The sequence below is a fragment of the Chelonia mydas genome, chromosome 28 (genome assembly GCF_015237465.2).
Source record: "Chelonia mydas isolate rCheMyd1 chromosome 28, rCheMyd1.pri.v2, whole genome shotgun sequence".
Lineage (NCBI taxonomy): Eukaryota > Metazoa > Chordata > Testudines > Cheloniidae > Chelonia > Chelonia mydas.
This window is the reverse complement of record NC_051268.2, coordinates 764,408-783,726: the sequence shown is the minus strand read 5'-3', so window position 1 is coordinate 783,726 and position 19,319 is coordinate 764,408. Positions and strand designations below refer to the sequence as shown.

The 19,319-nt window shown below is 55.6% G+C and overlaps 1 protein-coding gene and 1 long non-coding RNA gene across 2 annotated transcripts; both read left to right on the top strand.

Moving 5' to 3' along the window:
* The first annotated feature begins 2,174 nt into the window (after window positions 1-2,174).
* On the top strand, window positions 2,175-18,953 carry LOC119564635. Its single transcript, XR_005223614.2, has 3 exons — window positions 2,175-2,311; window positions 4,676-5,001; window positions 18,540-18,953. It is a non-coding gene; the product is annotated as an uncharacterized LOC119564635 (long non-coding RNA).
* LOC114018486 (vitelline membrane outer layer protein 1 homolog) lies at window positions 6,939-11,922 on the top strand. The gene is made up of 3 exons (XM_037887597.2): window positions 6,939-8,103; window positions 8,340-8,434; window positions 11,411-11,922. The coding sequence occupies exons 1-3, from the start codon at window positions 7,939-7,941 to the stop codon at window positions 11,709-11,711; spliced, it is 561 nt and encodes a 186-aa protein (XP_037743525.1). The 5' UTR covers window positions 6,939-7,938; the 3' UTR covers window positions 11,712-11,922.
* Window positions 18,954-19,319: the final 366 nt, after the last annotated feature.

The following is a 19,319-nucleotide window of genomic DNA, read 5'->3' as shown; positions in this document are numbered from 1 at the left end:
TATTAGGAGGAGTTAAATTTAAAGCCGGAATGATAAACAGTAGAGACCTGGAGGTCATGAAAAATAAGTTAAGTTTCTTGTCACAACTGCAAAAGCAGGCAAATAATCCTATAAATTTGCTCCAGGTAAAATTAAAAAAGAGAACGGCCTTGGCCCTAAAATGTACCAAGATGCAAATACTTCGTTTAGCATCACTGGAGCACAAAAGGTTTTGGATAACAGCTGGGAATGTTCGGGTATTAACGCGTCTTTTAAAACACCAAAAAAGATCCTCGGTTTTTACAACAGACACAGAGGGGTACAGGGAAGCGGGTCATTCAAATATTACGTGCAAATAAAGACATGCTAAAAATGTCTAGGTCTGAAAAAGAACTGACAGCCTATCACGGATATGACATTTTTACAGCCTGGTCCCCCACCTCTAAGGGCATATTGTTATGTTCCCCCTGTTACTGGCTTTGTTAACACTGTCCTGTGTTTGCTTGCTAGGAATGTGGTGTAAGTGCTGTTAAACCAAAAAAAGTTTGTTAGATTACAGCCACAAGCTCAAATGGCCTCTCAGTCTATTGCTATGAAAGAGTTGCCTAAAATATGACCCACTCAAGAATTGTTCTTGAGGGGTCAAAAGGGGGACACGTTTGTATTTTATATAATTTAAAATAAAAAATAATAACGTAGCATGTATTAATGTATGATTTGATCAAATGCTGTCCCACATCCAGGGGGGCTCTGCCTGTTCCCTCCCTCCAGCCCCGAGCCCCCCCTGCTTCCCAGCTGGGCATCTCCTATCACCTCCCCCGAGCCCCGCCTCTGTCCATTGTCTTCTCTCCAGGTAAACAGGGTTGCCTGGGCCCCCTCTCCCCTCATCTGTCCTCTGGCCCCTCTGGCTGGGACCGGCTGGTCAGGTCACCGGGGTCCTCTCCCTGCAGCCCATTGTCCCCCCACTGTCCCGAGCTGGGCCTCCCGGTCCCCAGGTCACCAGTCGCTGGGGTCTCCATTGTCCAGGCCATTGGCCGGGGTCCCAAGTTCCCTCACCGGTCCTCTGTAACAACAAACTCCTCTCCCATCCCCTCATTAAACCAGTAACACCCAGGGAAACTGAGTCCCTCCCCCTCTGCATGCAAACCATTGGGAAAACAAGAAAACTTCATTTCAGGGGGCCAGACACAGGGAAGTCAGGGTGTGGGGAGGGGAGCGGGATACCTGTAAGTTTGGGGCAGAACTGAATTGTGGCTCGAATCTTTTCCTCTCGGATAAAATCATGTTGGAAGCAGTTAACTGGAAGCTGAATCGATCTGTTGGGCTTGCGCTAACAGTGGCTGAAAGACGAGGGCTGGGAAAATGGAAACCCAGCACTCGAGCACCGACTGGAGAGTGGCGCATCGCCAGCGTACTTTCAGCCACTGCGGAGAGGCTCAGGAACCGGAGCACAACTACCTCAGAGTTGTGGGATGTTTTCTGGGAAGAGCTTTCCCTCCCCGGCCCTGGGAGCGACTGCGCATTGGAAACGATCCCCAGCACGACCCGTAGCCCCATTGCATGACGACCAAATGCACCGGATCGGGGGGCAGGAGCCCTGGGAAATCACAGAGCAAAGGTGCGACCCAGCCGTGAGAACAGCACTGGAAACTCGGAGTCCCAGTTCTGCTGCGTGACCTCGGCCACGTCATTTTACAAAAGTCAAATTATAAAGGATGAAACTACACAGGATGAAAACAAACAAATAACACAAGTATGTAGGGACAAGGCACTAAACGAGATCAAACGAGCTAGGGACATAGAAGGAAACAAGAAAACATTCTACAAATACATGAGCAGCAAGAGGAAAACCAAGGACAGGGTAGGCCCATTACTCAACGGGGGGCGGGGTGGGGGTGGGGGAGACAATAACAGAAAAGGTGGAAATGGCAGAGGTGCTGAATGACTTGTTTCGGTTTTCACCAAGAAGGTTGGTGGCGATTGGGCGTCTAATGTAGTGAATGCCGGTGAAAATGAGGTAGGATCAGAGTCTCAAATAGGGAAAGAACAAGTCAAAAATTACTTAGACAAGTTAGATGTCTTCAAATCACCAGGGCCTGATGAAATGCGTCCTAGAATACTCAAGGAGCTGACTGAGGAGATATCTGAGCCATTAGCGATTATCTTTGAAAAGTCACGGAAGACGGGAGAGATTCCAGTGCCAATCTATAAAAAGGGAAATAAGGACAAACTGGGGAATTACAAACCAGTCAGCTTAACTTCTGTACCCGGAAAGACAATGGAGCAAATCATTAAGCAATTACTTTGCAAACACCTCGAAGATAATAAAGTGGTAAGTAACAGTCAGCATGGATTTGTCAAGAACAAATCATGTCAGACCAAGCTGATAGCTTTCGACAGGGTAACAAGCCTTGTGGCTGGGGGGAAGTGGTAGACGTGGTCTATCTTGGCTTTAGTAAGGCTTTTGATACTGTCTCACGTGACCTTCTCATAAACAAACTAGGGAAATGCAACCTAGATGGAGCTACTATAAGGTGGGTGCAAAACTGGTTGGAAACCCGTTCCCAGAGAGTAGTTATCAGAGGTTCACAGTCAAGCTGGAAGGCCATAATGAGAGGGGTCTGGCAGGGATCAGTTCTGGGTCCGGTTCTGTTCAATATATTCATTGATGATTTAAATAATGGCACAGAGAGGACACTGATAAAGTTTGCGGATGACACCAAGCTGGGAGGGGATGCGAGTGCTTTGGAGGATAGGATTAAAATTCAAAATGATCTGGACAAACTGGAGAAATGGTCTGAAGTAAATAGGATGAAATTTAATCAGGACAAATGCAAAGTACTCCCCCTAGGAAGGAACAATCAGTTGCACACATACACAATGGGAAAAGACGGCCTAGGAAGGAGTGCTGGGGAAAGGGATCCGGGGATCACAGTGGAGCACAACTAAATATGAGTCAACAGGGTGACGCTGTTGCAAAACAATGTTGCATCATTCTGGGATGTCTTAGCAAGTGTGTTGTAAGCAAGACGCAGTAAGTAATTCTTCCGCTCTGCTCCGGGCTGATGAGACCTCACCTGGAGCAGCGTGTCCAGTTCTGGGCGCCACGTTTCAGGAAAGATGTGGACAAATTGGAGAGAGTCCAGAGAAGAGCAACACAAACGATGAAAGGTCTAGAAAACATGACCGATGAGGGAAGATTGAAAAACTTGGGTTTGTTTAGTCTGAGAAGAGACGACTGAGAGGGGACATGAGAACAGTTTTCAAAGCGCATAAAAGGTTGTTACAAGGAGGAGGGAGAAGAATTGTTCTTCTTAACCTCTGAGGCTAGGACAAGAAGCAGTGGGCTTAAATTGCAGCGAGGACGGTTTAGGTTGGACATTTGGAAAAACTTCCGAACTGTCGGGGTGGTGAAGCCCTGGGATAAATTGCCCAGGGCGGTTGTGGGATCTCCATCATGGGGGATTTGTAAGAACAGGTTGGACAAACCCGTCAGGGATGGGCTAGATAATCCTTAGTCCGGCCACGAGTGCAGGGGATGGGACGAGAGACCTCTCGAGGCCCCTTCCAGTTCTGTGATTCTCTGATTCTGCTTTGCCTCCGTTTCCCCCTGGGGAGAATGGTGTTCCCCTCCTTGGTAAAGTGCTTTGAGATCGGGCAGGAGCAGCGGGCAGTTTAGCCCAGATTTGATGTCAAAGGAGCTGGTGACGCTTCGCAGCGTAAGCACGACCAGGACCACACGCGGGGGGAGACGCTGCCGGGGAGACGTGTTTGTGAGTGGATGTGCTGCAGTAGGAAGAGATCCTGAGACATAAGCCCTTGTATCAGAGGCCTGGTATGAGGCAGGACTTGCTCACAGAATTGGGCAAGAACAGGGCTGATATTGCAGAAATTCACATTCCTTGGAAGTGCTAGTCACACGGCGCTGACGGAAACACCTCCCGATATCGAGCGGTACCAGAGCATCCTGATAGCAAGGATGGGACAAAAACATTCCCCAGGGATACCAGGGACACACTGACCCCACCTCAAAGATAAGACCAGGATGACAGGGTGAGGAATAGAGATGTTTTGTTCGAACCAAGGTGGGGGTGATAACTAGCCATGTCACGGGGGCAGTACATAACCTGTTTGTATCAGGGTACAAAGCTGTATCTCAGAGGGATTGTCTTTGTCTGGCCTAGGGAGGACCGGAAAGCCCGGGGGTTCACTGAGCTGGTCATTGTTATAGGCATACATGTCTTAGCAGTCCGGGAGAGTCTGTGGGATATTAGTACCGGGCTTCGTCGGCAATAAACCTGGCCGGGTGCCTTCGTCCCTGAACAGATCTTGTGGTCATTGGGAAGTTCGCTCAAGGTCTGTGCAGGGCTAGGCCGACACACACAGGCAGCCAAATGTCGATCTACCTCTAATCACACCCGCTAATCCAAAGATGCTGGTGAATAGAGTTGGCACAAAACTTGCACTAACCCAGGTCAATTAAAGATCGACATCAAGAACCTCATCCGAACGCACCAAAGCCATGGGATAAAGCATTACAGTGAACGTAGAACACTACCAGCGAGGGAGACAAATATTTCACAGCGGGCTCGTCAGTCCGGGACAGGCAGGCACTGGCTGGCTCAGTGGGGCAGGGAATGGGGCACGGAGCCAGAGGTTACTGCCTCTCTGATGCCCACCCCTTGATCTCTTCCAGCTGATCCTGTTTGGTGCTTGAGCAGCCAGGGCCAGGCTGGTTCTCCACGGTCTCTCCTGCTTCGCCGGCCCAGCGTCTGGAACCCGGTCGGACCGGTCCCTGCGACGTCCCCAGGCTTGTTCCTCGCTGCGTTAATTAGCCAAGCGACTCCAGTTCCTGGAGGAAGCCTCGTTTCACCGCCGGGCCGGGCCCAGGGCAGGATCATCATCAGCCAGCCCCTAACGATGCCCGCCAGGCGGCCGAGGTTGGCTCGGGCGTGTCATGCGCGTTGCAGGCATCCGGGGTGTCTCTCCTCGTGGCTTGGGACGCGGCTGCAATCCTCCCAGGTGTCTGTCACGGCCTCTGGTCCAGCCCCAGCCCTGCTCCCGGCTCTCCCCACTGGCCCAGGCTCTCATTCACCTTAGCCGCTCCCAGCACCACTCAACCCCTTCCGCGCCCGTCCCCCCGCAGAGCGGTCACCTCCCTGCGTCCATTCAGGAGGCCCTCGTGGGGGGTTGGCTCACTGTGCCCGGCCCCGTGGGGCCCTGGCCGCGACAGATGGGGCACTTCACTGCCTGGAGCGGCGGTTTCAAGGCCACACGGTGCAATGGTAGGAAAACTTGCAAAAAACCCGCCGCCGATGTCAGGGTGGCGTCAATCAGGCTGTTCCCCTGCGTGCGAGCAAGTGCTGAGGCTTGGGAGAACTGCTGCGTGGCTCTTAGTGAGTTTGGTGATGCAGCCGCCTTTTGGGGGAAGCCCTTGCCGCCAGGAGGTCAGATTTCTCCTTGGACCGGGGCTGGGGGGGCCGAGTTGCTCCCTGGGAAGCAGGCGCTGGTGTCCGGGTGAGATTTCCGATGGAGGGGAATGGCCTTAGGCCCTGTTCCAGGGCAGGGTCTAGAGGGTGAAATACACCAGTTTGGAGCAGAAAGGGGGTAATATTTGCTCCCCGCATAGGTACTTAGCGACAAGGATCAAGCCACTGCTTAGCCGTCTCTTTGTTATGGTGAGAGACAGCGGCCAGTGCCGAGTGCCCCAGAGGCAATGAACCGAACAGGGCATCATCCAGTGATCCGTCATCCCCTGTCACCCATCCCCAGCTCCTGGCAAACACAGGCTAGGGACACCATCCTGGTAATAGCCATCGTTGGCTTGTGATCCACACCGCTCAGATCCAGTGCCCCGGCCTCTTCCTTATTCCCCTCTCCTCTGATTCTTTGGGTCATCTGCAAACTTTCTCTGGGGTGGTTTTATGTTTTCTTCCAGCTCTTCGATAAAGCTTTGGGCCAGGAACCGAGCCTTGCGGGCCCCCACTGGGAACACCGGCTCGCGACGCTGGCCCATTTCCGATTCCGTTTGGAGATCCATCAGTTAGCCAGTTTTGAATCTATTTCCTCTGTTCATTCAAGGCCACTCTAGGTTCTCAATCCGAAGGCCGTGAGGCACCCAGTCACACGCCTCCCAGCCATCTCCATTCATTACCGCAGCGCTATTATCTTGATCACCCAATTTTGTAATTGCTCCTACAAAAAACCCCAAAATAGCAGGACGGGCTCCACTTTCCACGTACCCCTGCGGAGCGGCATTCACTGCATTACGCTCGCTTAATTCTTGATTAATTGAGTCCCTGTATCAGCTGCTCCATTATCTCACCCAGGAACTATGGCAGACGAAGAGGCCTATAATTATAACGAATGATGCTGATATGTGCATGTACTGGGTGTTTCCGAGAAATGGGAAGGGTGGGGCAGCCACCAGCCAACAGGGGAGAGAATATGTCAGGAGTGCAGAATGCAGGGATTGCGGCAACTTCAGTGGGAACCAGCGGCATGACTCAGTTTCCCCACTTTAGTATGCATCACCACCCGGCGGGTGCAAGGGAGTGAAGTGCCCTCCGGGAGGGAGACGTCAGTGGAGGTCACTCCGAACGTCTGCCTCGCTCTGGGAATGACCCCAGAGGTGCAGAGACACTGAACCTGTAATGGGCGGTAGGGGCTGCGGGGCCGGGCATGAGCAGACGGGCTTTGAAACCCTGCTGGTGCCCTGGGCGCGGCCACAATTTAACACTTGTCACTGATGGCGAATCCGCCGCGACCTTGGGGACAAGCCCCCCTCACTGTTAGATGTTTTGCATCTTGTTTCCAGCCCGAATTCGTCTGGTTCCAACTCCTGGCCCGGGTGCGACCTGCCTCTGCCAGTCTGAGGAGCCCGTTGTGAACATTCGCTCCCCGCGCCGGCACTCGCAGCCCGGGGTCAGTCACCCCTTCGCCGTGCAGCTGATTGAGCTCCTGGAGTCTCTCACTCGAAGGCAGGTTTTGAATCCTTCTCGCGGCTCTTCTCTGACCCCTCTCCGATGTAATCGCCCCCTGGCGGGTCGCAGCAGGGCCCGATCCAGCGATAATGTCACCTCTCTGCCCGACACGAGACTCCCGCTGACGCAGCCCAGGGTCGCATTCGCCCCTTTGCTCACAGCGTCGCGCCGGGAGCTCACCTTCCGCTGATTACCCACCACGCGCCCCCCAAATCTGCTTCAGAGTCGCCGCGCCCCCGGAGAGACTCCCCCGCCCCTGTGTAGGGCTGACATGCTTCATTCCTTGCTGTGTACATTGACATTTAGCCACATTCAAACCACAGTATGGGGCTGTGACCCACATCGCTCTGAACCGGGGACACGGCCTCTTCCTCATTTCCCACGCCTTATTTCCTGCAGTGATGTAACAGCATAGTGGTGGGAGCGGTGGGATACCACGTCTGAACTGGCAACAGTGGGGTCAGCGGTGGGATCCTGGTGCCGTAATGGCATAGTGGTGGGAGCGGTGGGATACCACGGCTGAACTGGCAACAGTGGGGTCAGCGGTGGGATCCTGGTGCCGTAATGGCATAGTGGTGGGAGCGGTGGGATACTATGTCCCAAGAGGTAACTGTGGGATGCTGGCACCGTAAAGGCACCCTGGTGTCAGCGGGGACAGTTGCATCGTTTGGCATGAGGTCAGAGGTGTTGTCACATGACGTATTTGCTTTGGGTGTTTCCGAGAGTCGGGCCGATCAGCAGAGCCCTGGGTGGGTGGTGGCAGGAACCTTGCGCCATGCACCCTGGGGAAGCCAGGGGCAGGATTAACCTAATGATAGCCTTGAACCTGAGCAAAGGGAAGGTGAGGCCTGCCCCTTTGCACTGCCCACACAGGCTGGAACCCAGCCCAGCCCACCCTCCCCTGGTATAAAACACCCCTGCCCCGTGCCAGGAGCTGCACATCTGCTGTGGGCTTCCTTCACTCGCCTGCCCAGCCATGGATACCTCCCTGCATGCCACGCTCGGCCTTGTGCTCGTCTGCTGCCTCTGGGGCGCATGGGCCCAGACCAAGATCGAAGTTACCAATGGAGGAATATGGGGCAAGTGGGGCCAGGAAGAGACCTGCCCCAACAAGAGCTTTGCCATTGGGTTCTCCATGAAGGTAAAGATTCACACCAAACCAACCTGGCTCCCCCTTACCCCACTCCCTGCCCCAGTCACCCTCCCTATATCCACTGCTCCCTTCCCCAGCCTGGCTCCCCCTACCCCACAGCCCTGAGCCCCTCTGCCCAATTTCCCCCTTTCCCCACGCCCCTCTGCCCCCCATCTCCTTGTACTGAAGTGATGGGGGACCGGTCTCTAATGCCCAGGCTTGTTGCCCCCCACCCCCTGTTGCAGGTGGAGCTGCCCCAGCTCTCTGGGGATGACACGGCGCTAAACGGGATCCGGCTGCTCTGCTCCAACGGCAGAACCATCCAGTCCGACGTGGGGCCGTGAGTACCGTGGGGAGGGGCCCAACAGAGGGTGCGGGCAGGTGGCTGAGGGGGCACCGGGCGCCGTTCGCACAAGTGGAATACGGGTGTCACCAAGGGAGCTGGGGTGGGTGGGGGTTAGCAGCGGCAGAGACGGGAGGGTGGCATCGACGGTGGGACTTTCGGGTCAGCAGTGGGTTAGCGGTGGCAGGGGAGGGATCGTGGTGGTGAGAGAGGGTTAGAGGTGGCAGCGGTGGGATCGTGGTGGTGACAGTGGGTTAGCGGTGGTAGGGGTGGGATCGTGGTAGTGACAGACGGTTAGTGGTGGCAGGGGAGGGATCGTAGTAGTGACAGAGGGTTAGCAGTGGCAGCGGTGGGATCGTGGTGGTGACAGAGGGTTAGCGGTGGCAGCAGGGGAGGGATCGTGTTGGTGACAGTGGGTTAGCGGTGGCAGAGGTGGGATCGTGGTAGTGACAGAGGGTTAGCGTGGCAGGGGAGGGATCGTGGTGGTGACAGAGGGTTAGCGGTGGCAGCGGTGGGATCGTGGTAGTGACAGAGGGTTAGCGGTGGCGGGGAGGGATCGTGGTAGTGACAGTGGGTTAGCGGCGGCAGGGGAGGGATCGTGGTGGTGACAGAGGGTTAGAGGTGGCAGCGGTGGGATCGTGGTGGTGACAGTGGGTTAGCGGTGGTAGGGGTGGGATCGTGGTAGTGACAGACGGTTAGTGGTGGCAGGGGAGGGATCGTAGTAGTGACAGAGGGTTAGCGGTGGCAGCAGGGGAGGGATCATGTTGGTGACAGTGGGTTAGCGGTGGCAGAGGTGGGATCGTGGTAGTGACAGAGGGTTAGCGGTGGCAGGGGAGGGATCGTGGTGGTGACAGAGGGTTAGCGGTGATAGCGGTGGGATCGTGGTAGTGACAGAGGGTTAGCGGTGGCGGGGAGGGATCGTGGTAGTGACAGTGGGTTAGCGGCGGCAGGGGAGGGATCGTGGTAGTGACAGAGGGTTAGCGGTGGCAGGGGTGGGATCGTGGTGTTGGCAGAGGATTAGCGGTGGCAGGGGAGGGATCGTGGTGGTGACAGAGGGTTAGCGGTGGCAGGGGAGGGATCGTGGTGGTGACAGAGGGTTAGCGATGGCAGGGGAGGGATCGTGGTAGTGACAGTGGGTTAGAGGTGGCAGCGGTGGGATCGTGGTAGTGACAGAGGGTTAGCGGTGGCAGGGGTGGGATCGTGGTGGTGACAGAGGGTTAGCGGTGGCAGAGGTGGGATCGTGGTGGTGACAGTGGGTTAGAGGTGGCAGAGGTGGGATCGTGGTGTTGACAGAGGGTTAGCGGTGGCAGCGGTGGGATCGTGGTGGTGACAGTGGGTTAGAGGTGGCAGCGGTGGGATCGTGGTGGTGACAGTGGGTTAGCGGTGGCAGGGGAGGGATCGTGGTAGTGACAGTGGGTTAGCGGTGGCAGGTGGGATCGTGGTGTTGGCAGAGGGTTAGCGGTGGCAGGGCCGGGATCGTGGGAGTGACAGAGGGTTAGCGGTGGCAGTGGTGGGATCGTGGTAGTGACAGAGGGTTAGCGGTGGAAGGGAAGGGATCGTGGTGCGGACAGTGGGTTAGCGGTGGCAGGGGAGGGATCGTGGTAGTGACAGTGGGTTAGCGGTGGCAGGGGTGGGATCGTGGTGGTGACAGTGGGTTAGCGGTGGCAGGGGAGGGATCGTGGTAGTGACAGTGGGTTAGCGGTGGCAGCGGTGGGATCATGGTAGTGACAGAGGGTTAGCGGTGGCAGTGGTGGGATCGTGGTAGTGACAGAGGGTTAGCGGTGGCAGGGGAGGGATCGTGATAGTGACAGAGAGTTAGCGGTGGCAGAGGTGGGATGGTGGTAGTGACAGAGGGTTAGTGGTGGCAGGGGTGGGATCGTGGTGGTGAGAGAGGGTTAGCGGTGGCAGCGGTGGGATCGTGGTAGGGACAGTGGGTTAGCGGTGGCAGGGGAGGGATCGTGGTGGTGAGAGAGGGTTAGCGGTGGCAGGGTTGGGATCACGGTAGTGACAGTGGGTTAGCGGTGGCAGCAGTGGGATCATTGTAGTGACAGAGGTTTAGCCGTGGCAGGGGAGGGATCGTGGTAGTGACAGTGGGTTAGTGGTGGCAGCGGTGGGATTGTGGTAGTGACAGAGGGTTAGCGGTGGCAGCGGTGGGATCGTGGTGGTGACAGAGGGTTAGTGGTGGCAGAGGTGGGATCGTTATGTTGACAGAGGGTTAGCGGTGGCAGGGTTGGGATCACGGTAGTGACAGTGGGTTAGTGGTGGCAGGGGTGGGATCATGGTAGTGACAGAGGGTTAGTGGTGGGAGCGGTGGGATCGTGGTAGTGACAGAGGGTTAGCGGTGGCAGGGGTGGGATCGTGGTGGTGACAGAGGTTTAGCGGTGGCAGGGGAGGGATCGTGGTGGTGACAGAGGGTTAGCGGTGGCAGCGGTGGGATCGTGGTAGTGGCAGAGGGTTAGCGGTGGCAGTGGAGGGATCGTGGTGGTGACAGAGGGTTAGTGGTGGCAGCGGTGGGATCGTGGTAGTGACAGAGGGTTAGCGGTGGCAGGGGTGGGATCGTGGTAGTGACAAAGGGTTAGTGGTGGCAGGGGAGGGATCATGGTAGTGACAGAGGGTTAGCGGTGGCAGGGATGGGATCATGGTAGTGACAGTGGGTTAGTGGTGGTAGAGGTGGGATCGTGGTGGTGACAGAGGGTTAGCGGTGGCAGAGGTGGGATCGTGGTAGTGACAGAGGGTTAGCGGTGGCAGAGGAGGGATCGTGGTAGTGACAGAGGGTTAGCGGTGGCAGGGGTGGGATCGTGGTGGTGACAGAGGGTTAGCGGTGGCAGGGGTGGGATCGTGTTAGTGACAGTGGGTTAGTGGTGTCAGTTGTGGGATACTAGGGCAGCAGGCTCCCAGCCCAGAGCAGCAGAGGGGTGGCGGGAAAGCAGCACCCCGTGGCCTGTACCCAGCTGACCCCTTCTCTCCTCCCAGGTGGGGCTTCTGGACCCCAGTGATGAGATGCCAGTCAGGGCAGCGCCTAACCCAGTTCCGGCTGCGGGTGGAGCCGTGCCAGGGCCTCAAGGACGACACCGCCGCCGACAACATCGAGTTCATCTGCACGGATGGGGTGGAGCTGAAGGGGCACGGGCGGTGCTGGGGCAAGTGGGGCCCCCAGAGCCGCTCCTGCGGCCAGCGGGGCATCTGCACCATCGCCACCAAGGTGGAGGCCCCCCAGGGCAAGGGGGACGACACGGCCCTGAACGACGTCTACTTCAAATGCTGCAGCCCCTAAACCCTGCCCCCCTGCCTCATTTTGACTGGTGGCCCTGGGTCTGGTGGGCGCTGACTGCTCCCCACTGCCCCCCCCCTTACCCCTACTACTCCCACTCCCCGCGTTCCCCCACGAACCCTGCTCCCAGCTGCTGCCCCGCCAGCCCGTGTGTGCGACCCCCCCCAATAAACAACGTACTTGGGACCCGAGCGGAACGGCCTCTGCCTCTCATTGGCCGGATGCAGCCCTCGCCAAAGGGCCCCCAGCTGAGGTGGTGGGGCAGAGGGTGGGAATTGGATGGGGGGGTGTAACGAGGCTGGTTCTGGCGGGACCCCACGGAGAGGCGCCCATTCGGGACACATTGCTTCAAGCAGGGCAGTCACTGCCCCAGGCTGGGGGTTTCCCACCTCTAAGGCAAACCCAACCAGCCAGCGAGAGAGGACTTCGGTCTCACCCCGCTGGCTAACCACACGTCACACAAGCACTTCCCTCGGACACCCCAGTTTCCCAGGATCCCCACCAGGGCCCCTCGTTATGGGGACAGATGGTCATGAAAACCAAACACCCCAGTAAAAGAAAAAAGGTTCCCTCGACCCCCAAGGACCAAGCCCCAGACCCGGGTCAATGTACAGATCAGATCTTACCCGCAAATCACGCTGTGGCCAAGCCTTTAGCATCTAAAATCTAGAGGTTTAGTCACAAGAGGAGAAGAGATCGATGAGCGCTAGAGTTGGGGAAAGGGAATCTCTGACATCCAGGAACGGCCAAGTTCTCGGGTCAGGCCTGCGGCAGTGATGGACTAAACGGCAGGTTCAAATCCCGTCCCTGGAGAACATCCCCAGCTGGGAGGGGTCCTTCAGTCCTTGGGTCAGAGCGTCAGGGCAGCCAGGTCCCTCCGGAGGCCAGACGCAGGGCTGAGGCCAGGATGGAGGAGCCGCAGCGGCTCTGTATACTCTCTTGCCGTGTGGTCTCTGCTTTCTGTGTCCCAAGGCCAAGCTGCCCATCCCATGGCCTGGAAACCCCTCAGCGTTCGGTCCATGGGCAGGTCCCGGCACCCCTGGCTGAGTCCCCAGGCGTGTCTGCCTGCTCTCCATGGGTCAGGTGTGTCGCTGAGGGTCCTCAACGGGCCACCCAGCAGGCTCGGCGAGCTGACCCCAACGTGTCTGGGGCGTCACCCAGAAGCAGAGCACGCGTCTGAAATGCAGACAGGACAGAGCCAATATTCATAACTTCAACTACAAAAATGATACCCACAGACAGACAGCATCACCCTAACCAGCCAGCCATCACCTCGTCTGAGACACCTCATTCGAGCCCTTTATACAAGATTTGGTGCCACGAGAGGACCTTGGCTGCAACAATGATCTCTACGGTCCCAGTTCAAGTCAATAACGTCACAGGGGGGTTGGGTGTCCAATTCCCTCACCCCCCCGCAGACAGACTGCCTGGCTCAGGGGGGCCGGGCATGGAGCAGGGGCCTGTCCCCTCTAGAGAGCGCCGGCTCCCACCCAGCCCCAGGGCCAGGCTGGTTCTCCACAGTCTCTCCTGCTTCGCCGGCCCAGCGTCTGGAACCCGGTCGGACCGGTCCCTGCGACATCCCCAGGCTTGTTCCTCGCTGCGTTAATTAGCCAAGTAACTCCAGTTCCTGGAGGAAGCCTCGTTTCACCGCCGGGCCGGGCCCGGGGCAGGATCATCGTCAGCCAGCCCCTAACGATGCCCGCCAGGCGGCCGAGGTTGGCTCAGGGGTGTCACGCGCGTTCCAGGCATCCGGGGTGTCTCTCCCCGTGGCGTGGGACGCGGCTGTAATCCTCCCAGGTGTCTGTCACGGCCTCTGGTCCAGCCCCAGCCCTGCTCCCGGCTCTCCCCACTGGCCCAGGCTCTCATTCACCTTAGCCGCTCCCAGCACCACTGAACCCCTTCCGCGCCCGTCCCGGAAGAGAACTGCTGCGTGGCTCTTAGTGAGTTTGGTGATGCAGCCGCCTTTTGGGGGAAGCCCTCGCCGCCAGAAGGTCAGATTTCTCCTTGGACCGGGGCTGGGGGGCCGAGTTGCTCCCTGGGAAGCGGGCGCTGGTGTCCGGGTGAGATTTCCGATGCAGGGGAATGGCCTTAGGCCCTGTTCCAGGGCAGGGTCTAGAGGGTGAAATACACCAGTTTGGAGCAGAAAGGGGGTAATATTTGCTCCCCGCGTAGGTACTTAGAGACGAGGATCAAGCCTCCGCTTAGCCGTCTCTTTGTTATGGTGAGAGACAGCGGCCAGTGCCGGGTGTCCCAGAGGGAATGAACCGAACAGGGAATCATCCAGGGATCCATCCCCTGTCGTCCATCCCCAGCTCCTGGCAAACACAGGCTAGGGACACCATCCTGGTAATAGCCATCGATGGCTTGTGGTCCACACCGCTCAGATCCAGTGCCCCTGTCATAAATATAAAGGGAAGGGTAAACCCCTTTAAAATCTCTCCTGGCCAGAGGAAAAATCCTCTCACCTGTAAAGGGTTAAGAAGCTAAAGGTAACCTCGCTGGCACCTGACCAAAATGACCAATGAGGAGACAAGATACTTTCAAAAGCTGGGAGGAGGGAGAGAAACAAAGGGTCTGTGTGTCTGTCTATATTCTGTCTTTTGCCGGGGATAGACCAGGAATGGAGTCTTAGAACTTTAGTAAGTAATCTAGCTAGGTACGTGTTAGATTCTGATTTCTTTAAATCGCTGAGAAAAGAACTGTGCTGAATAGAATGACTATTCCTGCCTGTGTGTCTTTTTTGTGACTTAAGGTTTTGCCTAGAGGGATTCTCTATGTTTTGAATCTAATTACCCTGTAAGGTATCTACCATCCTGATTTTACAGAGGTGATTCCTTTACTTCTATTAAAAGTCTTCTTGTAAGAAAACTGAATGTTTTTTCATTGTTCTAAGATCCAAGGGTTTGGGTCTGTGGTCACCTATGCAAATTGGTGAGGATTTTTACCAAACCTTCCCCAGGAAGTGGGGTGCAAGGGTTGGGAGGATTTTGAGGGGAAAGACGTGTCCAAACTACGTTTCCCAGTAAACCCAGTTAAAGTTTGGTGGTGGCAGTGGAGATCCAGGGTCAAAGGATAAAATTAATTTGTACCTTGGGGAAGTTTTAACCTAAGCTGGTGAAAGTAAGCTTAGGAGGTTTTCATGCAGGTCTGCACATCTGTACTCTAGAGTTCAGAGTGGGGAAGGAACCTTGACAGCCCCGGCCTCTTCCTTATTCCCTTCTCCTCTGATTCTTTGGGTCATCTGCAAACTTTCTCCGGAGTGGTTTTATGTTTTCTTCTGGCTCTTTGATAAGTGGTTAACTAGCGTCGGGCCAGGACCCGAGCCCTGCGGGACCCCACTGGAAATGGCTCGCCGACGGTGGCCCATTTCCGATTCCGTTCGGAGATCCATCAGTTAGCCAGTTTTGAATCTGTTTCCTCTGTTTCTTTGAGGCCGGCCTAGTTTCTCAATCCGAAGGCGGTGCAGCCCCCAGTCACACGCCTCCCAGCCATCTCTGTTCATTATCGCAGCGCTATTATCTTGATCACCGGATTTTGTAATCGCTCTGGCGAAAGGCCCCATTTTCCACTGTGATGGTGCTGCCCGTGGGAGCCAGCTGAGGTGACTCAATCAGGGCGAACTGCAAGGGCCGGGTTCAGTACACAGGGGTTCCCTCTCATCAAAGCAAACTGGCTCGAGCCCCCACCCAGTGACCTGGAAAAATCTTACACACCCCTGGGTGCCTCAAAGAGGCAATACTTCCCCTCTCGCAAGCACAGAGTCTCGGTGGAGCAGAGAATCTTTAATAACATGAGGTGAACGACATCAGCATTAAATTGGGGAAACACCACAAGTAGGGTTCATTAACCAAACCACGAGCAAAGACCCGCCCCAGCAAATTGGGCCACATCCTTTCCCTCGGGTTCTTGAGTCCCAGACCCCAAACGTCTCTTGAGTCCAGCAATCCACAAATCACCCAAAGTCCAAGAAGTCCAGCCCCAGAGTTCAAAAGTTCATCTGCAGAGTGTTACTCCCCAGTCTGGCTAAAAATGTGCCTGTGTGGGGGGTGGAAGGAGGTAAGGGGCACCTTCCGTGACCCGAAGCTGACTGCCCCACAGGGCTCCGCCGTCTCATGAACGCTCCGCCAGCCTATCCACGAACAGCAGCACTGCACGCTCGATCCTCTGGCTCCCCACCACTTGACACAGGGCTCAGTGATTTCAGCTCATAGCAGTGGGAGCCTTAATGCTGGTGCACCATAAGGCCAAAGTGAATTCAGCACAGTACCTGTAGGAAGACTTTTAATAGACCCAAATTTAGCTCTGACATTCCACAGATATAGCCAGCAGATCGAGGGACGTGATTGTTCCCCTCTATTCGACACTGGTGAGGCCTCATCTGGAGTACTGTGTCCAGTTTTGGGCCCCACACTACAAGAAGGATGTGGATAAATTGGAGAGAGTCCAGCGAAGGGCAACAAAAATGATTAGGGGGCTGGGGCACATGACTTATGAGGAGAGGCTGAGGGAGCTGGGATTGTTTAGTCTGCGGAAGAGAAGAATGAGGGGGGATTTGATAGCTGCTTTCAACTACCTGAGAGGTGGTTCCAAAGAGGATGGATCTAGACTGTTCTCAGTGGTAGCAGATGACAGAACGAGGAGTAATCGTCTCAAGTTGCAGTGGGGGAGGTTTAGGTTGGATATTACAAAAAACTATTTCACTAGAAGGGTGGTGAAACGCTGGAATGCGTTACCTAGGGAGGTGGTAGAATCTCCTTCCTTAGAGGTTTTTAAGGTCAGGCTTGACAAAGCCCTGGCTGGGGTGATTTAATTGGGGATTGGTCCTGCTTTGAGCAGGGGATTGGACTAGATACCTCCTGAGGTCCCTTCCAACCCTGATATTCTAGGAGTGGAGAGAGACAGAGGTGCAATTAGCATTTCAAGCCCTCACCAAGGGACCCACACCACCAGGTACTAATACCTATCTCAAGCCTCTCTCTCCATTCACAGAGTTTTGGAACCCATGACCCTTGCCTAGCGAGTGCTACTTAGTTGATGGTGAGTCCCTCCATCATAACAAAAGGCCAAGTACAGTTCCAAGCACAGTTCCCATAATCAGGGTAATAACAATTTATTCTTCCTGCCCCAATAACAGAGACACTGGGGATCCTACAACAGCCAAAGTGACCGTTTGGGCAGCTATGGCCTCAGTCTAGGCGGGATGGGTGTGCCTATGCAAATGAGATCAGCCCCTGAAGTTCTTTTCCACAACTTGCCACACCTCACCACCAGGTGTCAGGGTGGAGCTCATCCTGGCTCTGCTTACACTTAGATTTCCCCAAACAGCCTCTCTATCACCTCCCTGGGTCCTCAGGAGTCCAAACAACGCAGTTCCCTTCAAGTGCCCGGCCTCCAGCCTCCGGCCAGACACGCACCTCAGAGATGATGAGGGTTACTGAAAATCTTCTCTCCTCTTGGAAAAGAAACGGGTCTTCCGACCCCAAAGGATCAGGCCCCAGAGCCAGGTCCAATGATAACTTAGATCTTACCCACGCTCGAGTCAATTCTTGTTAACGAAACTAACGTATTAAAAAAGAAAAGAGCGGAAGAGTGGGTGGAAAGATCGCTCTACAAACAGACTTGAGTTCAATTCTGGAGGTTCAGATACACGGCAGAGATGAGCTTGCAGTTGACAAAAGTCCTTTTAGAAATCGCCCAGCGGTGATCGTCCAATGTCCATATTCAGAGTGACTGGGGATCTCAATCCTTATGGCTCAGGGTTTCCCCCTCTTGAAGCCCAAAGCAGATCTGAGATGAAGAAGGATCCTGTCCCAGGGTCTTAATACATTTCCAGCAGCCTTTCAGCCTGAGAAAGCAACCGGCTTGACTTTCCTTCTCCCAAACATCCTGGCAATTAGCCCAGGGTAATTTATCCATTACACAGTTCAGATCCAGGTTATGACAACCTTCCAAGAGACATAGACAATGAAATTATTTCACTCAAGTGTCTTTCTAAATGTTTTAATTTTGATCTTTGATCTTTGAATCAAAGCCATGGGAATAGACAAGTCTCGTCTGCTCCCGTCACAAGCCCAGAGCCAGCATCTCCCCTTCTCTCTCTCACCGGGCCGGCTGCATTTCAAACCTCTGTTCGTTTCCAGCGCCTCCTAAGGAGGCTTTACAGCTGGGCCCTGGGTCAGGTCCGTCTGGGAGTTAATTAACTCTTTCTGGCCCGGTCACCGTTCAATGGGATATTATATTACACTCAGCACGTCACACCCACCCAGCCACGCGGGGCGGCATTCATTGCATTCCACATTCTTGATTAATTGACTCCCCATATCAGCCGCTCCACTATCTCGCCCTGGATCTATGGCAGCTGAAGAGGCCTATAATTATAACGAATGATGCTGATATCTGCATGTACTGGGTATTTCCAAGAAATGCGAAGCTGGGCAGCCGCCAGCCAAGAGGGGAGAGAATATGTCAGGAGTGCAGAACGCAGGGATTGTGGCATTTTCAGAGTGAACCGGACTGTGACTCAGTTTCCCCACATTAGTATGCATCGCCACCCGGCGGGTGCAAGGGAGAGAAGTGCCCTCCGGGAGGGAGATGTAGGTGAAGGTCACCCCGAACGGCTGCCTGGCTCTGGGAATGACCCCAGAGGTGCAGAGATACTGAACCCGTAATGGGTGGTACGGGCTGCGGGCCCGGGCATGAGCAGACGGGCTTTGAAGCCCTGCTGGTGCCCCGGGAGTGGCCACAATTTAACACTTGTCACTGACGGCGAATCCGCCGCGACCCTGGGGACAAGCCCCCCTCACCGTTAGACATTTTGCATCTTGTTTCCAGCCCGAGTTCGCCTGGTTCCAACTCCCGGCCCTCGGCCCGGTGGGACCTGCCTCTGCCAGTCTGAGGAGCCCGTTGTGAACATTCGCTCCCCACGCCGGCACTCGCAGCCCGGGGTCAGTCACCCCTTCGCCGTGCAGCTGAGCTCCTGGAGTCTCTCACTCGAAGGCAGGTTTTGAATCCTTCTCGCGGCTCTTCTCTGACCCCTCTCCGATGTAATCGCCCCCCTGCGGGTCGCAGCAGGGCCCGATCCAGTGATAATGTCACCTCTCTGCCCGACGCGAGACTCCCGCTGACGCAGCCCAGGGTCGCATTCGCCCCTTTGCTCACAGTGTCGCGCCGGGAGCTCACCTTCCGCTGATTACCCACCACGCGCCCCCCAAATCTGCTTCAGAGTCGCCGCGCCCCCGGAGAGACTCCCCCGGCCCCTGTGTAGGGCTGACGCCCTTCGTTCCTTGCTGTGTACGTTGACATTTAGCCGCATTCAAACCACAATATGGGGCTGTGACCCACATTGGTCTGAACTGGGGACAGGGCCTCTTCCTCATTTCCCACTCCTTATTTCCTACAGTGACGTAACGGCATAGTGGTGGGAGCAGTGGGATACCACGTCTGAACTAGCAACAGTGGGGTCAGCGGTGGGATTCTGGTGCCGTAATGGCATAGTGGTGGGAGCGGTGGGATACTATGTCCCAAGAGGTAACTGTGGGATGCTGGCACCGTAAAGGCACCCTGGTGTATGCGGGGACAGTTGCATCATTTGGCATGAGGTCGGAGGTGTTG

What these genes read in the sequence shown, in the direction of transcription:
- LOC114018486 (XM_037887597.2), top strand. Translation starts at nt 7,939, where the DNA reads ATGGATACCTCCCTGCATGCCACGCTCGGCCTTGTGCTCGTCTGCTGC. An exon ending in CCATTGGGTTCTCCATGAAG is followed by an intron (nt 8,104 to 8,339) that starts GTAAAGATTCAC and finishes CCCCTGTTGCAG; the next exon opens with GTGGAGCTGCCCCAGCTCTC. An exon ending in ATCCAGTCCGACGTGGGGCC is followed by an intron (nt 8,435 to 11,410) that starts GTGAGTACCGTG and finishes CTCTCCTCCCAG; the next exon opens with GTGGGGCTTCTGGACCCCAG.